The sequence below is a fragment of the Perca flavescens genome, chromosome 16, assembly GCF_004354835.1.
Source record: "Perca flavescens isolate YP-PL-M2 chromosome 16, PFLA_1.0, whole genome shotgun sequence".
NCBI classification, from domain to species: domain Eukaryota; kingdom Metazoa; phylum Chordata; class Actinopteri; order Perciformes; family Percidae; genus Perca; species Perca flavescens.
The window spans coordinates 2,852,270-2,857,671 of NC_041346.1; the positions used below are offsets into that span (position 1 = coordinate 2,852,270).

Sequence of the window (5,402 nt, forward strand, 5' to 3'; positions counted from 1 at the left end):
TGGCTTCCAATCAAGTTCAGGATCCAATTCAAAGTTCTTGTTCTGGTATATAAAACTGTTTATATATGAATATATATAACATAAAAATGGTCAGGCACCTGTTCATATCTCGGACCTGCTCCATCCGTACACTACTAACAGGTCCCTCAGGTCCATTCGTTTAAAAACTAAAAGGTGACCGTTCCCTTGAAGCAGTGGCTACAAACCTGTGGAACGCCCTTCCTACTGCCTTACATTCTGCAGTCTGTGTTGAAGCTTTTAAAAAGCAGCTTGTTCTGAAATGGTGCTAAAACGCTGGTGAGGACAGACCTTGTTTTTGTTTTATAATGGTGGCTGTTTAATTTTCCTTTGCAGTTGAATTTGTGCCAGAGCTTCACTTCACTGACAACACTCTGCTTGAAAACAAACAGCTGCTCAAAGTTCAAATGGAAGGTGGAATTTCAGCCTCTTTCAACAGGTTTGTTGAAATTGGACAAAATTCAAAGAAAACCAGGAGTACGTGTTTGAGTAAAGCAGCCACAGGGGTGTCAGCTGAGCTGAGAGACTTTAAAAGGACATTTAGCAGCAGCTGTGGAACCATTCGTTCCAGCAGAGAGTCCATCATGAGGTGTCTTGTGTTTCTTCTCTTCGTGGCTTTGGCCAACGCCAAGGTCTACGAACGCTGTGAATGGGCCCGAGTGCTGAAGAATTATGGGATGGACGGCTACCGCGGCATAAGCCTGGCTGACTGTGAGTATGAGCCTGCACATACTGTCTGGAGCAGAAAATATTACTCATTTACATGCATCTTTATTATGCTAGTGCAACATAACATTTTTAATGACCATACCATCCTACTCACTAAATGTCATGTATACTTCTCTATGTATGCCATAAATTTGAATCGATCAGAGTAAACATCCAATTAGAAGTTACTTTTGCTGCATTATGTTATCTCATAAGATGTTATCATGTTGTCCTTACTTGTTTTTTGTACGGGTCAAACATGATACGTGTTAAAGTTTGTGCTAAGCTAAGTTAACCAGCTGCTGCCAGTAGCTTCATATTTAGTGTACAGAAATAAGAGTTGTATCAATCTTTTCATCGAACGCTTGCCCATCACCATGCAACAATAATTTTGACAAAAATGTAGTTCATAGTCATGGTGAGGCTAAAGTTTTTTGGGTCATTTTTTATGCCTTTTTTCATAGGAAAGCTTAGACATTAAAGTGGGGAGAGAGGGGGAATGACATGTAACAAAGGGCCACAGGTTGGAATTTATCCAGCAGCTGCTGCAGCAAGGACTGAGCATCTGTACATGGGGCGCAAGATCTACCAGGTGAGCTTCTAGCTTTAGTTTTAGTTTTTAGGTTTGTTTTGCAGATTTTAATTTGAAAAAAAATCTGCTAATTGAGTGTAAAAGTTTTACTTGAGCTTGGAACAAGATAGAGTAGGTAGATTATATTTTATTTAACCTTTTTAATAAAGGTAATCTCATTGAGATGCAGGGTCTCATTCTCAAGAGAGAACTGTTTGGGAAAATACACAACATCAGTTAAGATAATAATCATAAGGTTTCAACCACATCTCATAATCTTTAGTAGCGGACGAGTTGTCATGGAGTTGGCTTGTTTGGATGCCCAACATTGACCTTTCAGACAGGGGACGTCTGTGGGTTTCACTGCCCAATGTTGATCTTTAATAAGGGGGTCTGGTTTATTACCTCTGCAGGGGTTTGTCTGAGCCACAGGGAGTCGAATTACAACACCGCAGCCATCAACCCATACAACACAGACGGATCCATTGACTACGGCATCTTCCAGATCAACAGCCGCTGGTGGTGTAACAACGGTGTCACGCCAACATCGAACGGATGCAACATTAGATGCAGTGGTCAGTGATGAACAACCGCACCCAAAACCTCCTATGACATGCTTCTTTTTGGATACTGAGCCAGTCAGACAATGAGCTTTCCTTAGGATGTGCCATTTCTGTAGCTTTAAATGCTATTAAGGAGGAGAGAGAGGGGGGCAAGGTGACCAACTGCCATGATATCTCTCTCTCTTTCTCATGGGTGGGCCAAATTCTCTGGGCGAGCCAATCAGAGAAAGGGGAGGTAACCTTGCTCCTTATGACCTTATAAGGAGAAGATTCCTGATTGGTCCATCTGAGCTTTACACCTATCGCTGTCGTGGTGGTTGTTGTCTATCTCGAGGAAAGGACTTGTGTCGATAGGTGAATGAGAGGCAAATTGTAAAGTGCACACAAAAAAGCAAATTGTAAAAAGAACTTTATAAATGAAGTTCACTTACCAAGTGAAGCTAATATTAATGAGCTTTTGAGAGGCTCTATTGTTCACTCACTGTGTACCACATGCTGTACTTCCACATTAATGTCAATTAAATGACTTTTCAAATCCAGATTTTATTTTATTTTTTTCACAGAGCTTCTGACTGACAATGTCAGAGTGGCGATCAATTGTGCCAAGCGTGTCGTTAGGGATCCCCAGGGTATCGGAGCCTGGTAAGATCTGATGATGATGATGTGACTGTTATGTGTTCACAAACCTTCACATGTGAGAGATGGGTGATGTCCCTCTGTCTGGTTTCAGGGTGGCCTGGCGCAATCACTGCAAGAACCGCAACCTGAGCTCCTACGTGGCAGGATGTGGCCTTTAATCAACTAATGGAACCAGAATATTCTCCCATCTTCAGCTGCATAGGATGGAATCATTTCTATTTGTATGTTTGATCTGACAGGAGAACTGAAGCTACAGGAGATTCTTTTAAAACAAGACAATTTCAAAAGTTTACTTAAATGTATTAAGTGCCTACTATACATGATGTAACTACTATCTAATCAGTAAAAACAAGTGTTTTGAGTTGAATTGTTATCAAAAGCAACTAATGAAACAATAAAAAGCTAAAATAAACTTAATGCATCAGTTATATTCTGGTCAACAGTTCATCAACATCTTGCTAATTTGCAAAGGGCCCAAAAAGAGTTTCTTTGTTGTTGTTTTTATGTACAATTTTAGGAGTTTTATTTCCATATTTTGACATGTCACCTCTCTGTACTCCATAATGTTAAACTCTTTTTAGTCTTGGGTTTCATTTTGTGAATTGAACTTTCACACAAACAACAAGGTGGCTTTATTTAGAAGCCTCACATTGATCACATACTAGAAACACAAACTTCCCTCCTCAGGCCAACACAAGCTATTTAGTTTAGAGTTAGGGTTAATCTTAACCCTAACCTCACAGAAAAAAAGTCTGACAGATTTAGGATTAGAATACAAAAATGCTGTTGTATGAGGACCAACAAGGCCATTGTGAAATAATTCTAGTGTTCAGCTTTAAGGTAATTACTTTTACTTTGTTTTTAAATCAAGCTCAATGGCGAGAAAACAGAAAAAACACACCAATCTTAAAAAAGGGAAGCAAATATATGTTAACAATGAATATATACACCAAACAGTGAGCAGAAAAACAATGTACATTAATAATAATAATACTGAAAGTAGTCAGTCTGAGCTGTCTTACAGCTATTAAAGGGTAGCTTTGATTTTTTTCAACCTGGACCCCAGACCGGGCTGTAATGTAACCCTATGGGGAAAATGTACATCATAAATTTGGTCCACAAAAAGTGCTGGGTTTTTGCCACTGGCAAAAAAGGCTCAGAGTATTATTCTAATTCATTCAATTCATTATGGAAAGGATCTCTACAGAGATAGATATTTTTTAAAAACCTCTTTAAGACCTTTCTGTTTAATCTCTTAACGGGTCAAATTAATTTTCTTGTTTCTGATGTGAAGACAAGACGTGTGTGACTCGAAACTCTCACATTTACCAACGAAACGTACAGCGAAAGACCGTGCAAAACATTTCAGACTGTCCTGCCAACATTTTTACATTTTAACATCAATGTTCGCTTTAATATTTTTTCACTCTAAAGTCGCTGAAGCTGCTGCTGTCGGATCTCTGCAGCAGGCGGGGCTGCAGAGATCCACCAGAGAATCCACCAGCCATTTTCATATTATACCAACATTTGCAGCATCCTGAGCCTTTTTGGAAAGGTTACTAGGAAATCTCAGCCCAGAGTAATTAATTAATAGTAATAATTATTATTCTCCACAAAACAAGTTTCCTTTTTATTTTTAAAGAACTATACAAAAGACATTGCAACTTTTATCGCAATTTTTTACTAAAAGCTCCTGTGAAATCATTTTGGGCTGCAACAATCTAAAAAAAAAGGTTGGAGGGACTGCCCTTGTGTGTTTTTTCATGTGTTATGGTGCGCATTCACCAGTGTTTTTGTTGTTGTTGTGATGCGTGTAGGCTACTCCTGATTTTGTCATCTCATCTCTTATATCTCTATGATCCTATCCTGTCCTATTCATGGTAGCCTACTCGTGGACATTGCGCTGTCATCACGTGCTGTAGTAGGGGGGCCTGCCTTGATAATCCTGCATAGGGGCCCGGTGTTGGCTCGTTACGCCACTGCCGATTTTGCAACAATAACTGATCTGGTGAGCAGTATGAAATCTTCCTCGAGCCTAGTAGATATTATTCCAACTTCCTTTTTTAAAAATGTTCTTGGGTCTGTGAGTACTTGGGTTCTCTCTATAGTCAACAGCCCTCTGCAATCTGGTTGTGTCCCTTCGTATTTTAAACATGCAGTTGTTCAGCCACTACTAAAGAAAACCAACCTGGATACATCAGTTCCCGCAAATTATAGGCCCATTTCCAAGATGCCTTTTATTTCCAGAATTTTTGAAAAAATTGTTGCTGAACAGCTCACTGCTGTCTTGAATACACACAACATTTTAGACAAATTTCAATCTGGCTTCCGTCAGAAAAACTCGAAACCGCTCTTCTTAGAGTGTCCAATGATTTATTAATGTCCTCTGACATGGGTGAATGTTTGGTTTTGGTGCTGCTGGATGTAAGCGCAGCTTTTGATAGAGTGGATCATAACATCTTGCTTGATAGACTTAAAGGTCCCATTCACTTTATGAGATTTTTTAACATTAATATGAGTTCCCCCAGCCTGCCTATAGTCCCCCAGTGGCTAGAAATGGTGATAGATGTAAACCGAGCCCTGGGTATCCTGCTCTGCCTTTGAGAAAATGAAAGCTCAGATGGGCCGTTTTGGAATCTGCTTGTTATGAGGTCATAACAAGCAAGGTTACCTCCCCTTTCTCTGCTTTGCCTGCCCAGAGAATTTGGCCAACCCACGAGAGAGAGACATCATGGCTTTCAAACAAGAAAAGTGGCAGTTGGTCAAGTCACAATGACTTTTTACCAGCCTCATAAAAGGTGAAAAACAGGACTTGCTGTGTATCTATGATCCTATCCTGTCCTGTGCTGTCCTCAATTTAGGTCATCATGTACATCTCATCTGCGGTTCTTCCTGCATCTACC

At 39.9% G+C, this 5,402-nt stretch overlaps 1 protein-coding gene across 1 annotated transcript; it reads left to right on the forward strand.

The window, feature by feature from the left end:
* The first annotated feature begins 350 nt into the window (after positions 1-350).
* Positions 351-2,926, forward strand: LOC114570685 (lysozyme C). The gene is made up of 4 exons (XM_028601125.1): positions 351-729; positions 1,711-1,872; positions 2,424-2,502; positions 2,591-2,926. The coding sequence occupies exons 1-4, from the start codon at positions 426-428 to the stop codon at positions 2,655-2,657; spliced, it is 612 nt and encodes a 203-aa protein (XP_028456926.1). The 5' UTR covers positions 351-425; the 3' UTR covers positions 2,658-2,926.
* The last annotated feature ends 2,476 nt before the right edge of the window (positions 2,927-5,402 follow it).

Excerpts from the sequence above, each read along its gene's own strand:
- LOC114570685 (XM_028601125.1), top strand. The coding sequence starts at position 426 with ATGGAAGGTGGAATTTCAGCCTCTTTCAACAGGTTTGTTGAAATTGGA. Across the intron at positions 1,873-2,423 it reads ATGCAACATTAGATGCAGTG|AGCTTCTGACTGACAATGTC; the intron begins GTCAGTGATGAA and ends TTTTTTTCACAG. Across the intron at positions 2,503-2,590 it reads CCCCAGGGTATCGGAGCCTG|GGTGGCCTGGCGCAATCACT; the intron begins GTAAGATCTGAT and ends GTCTGGTTTCAG.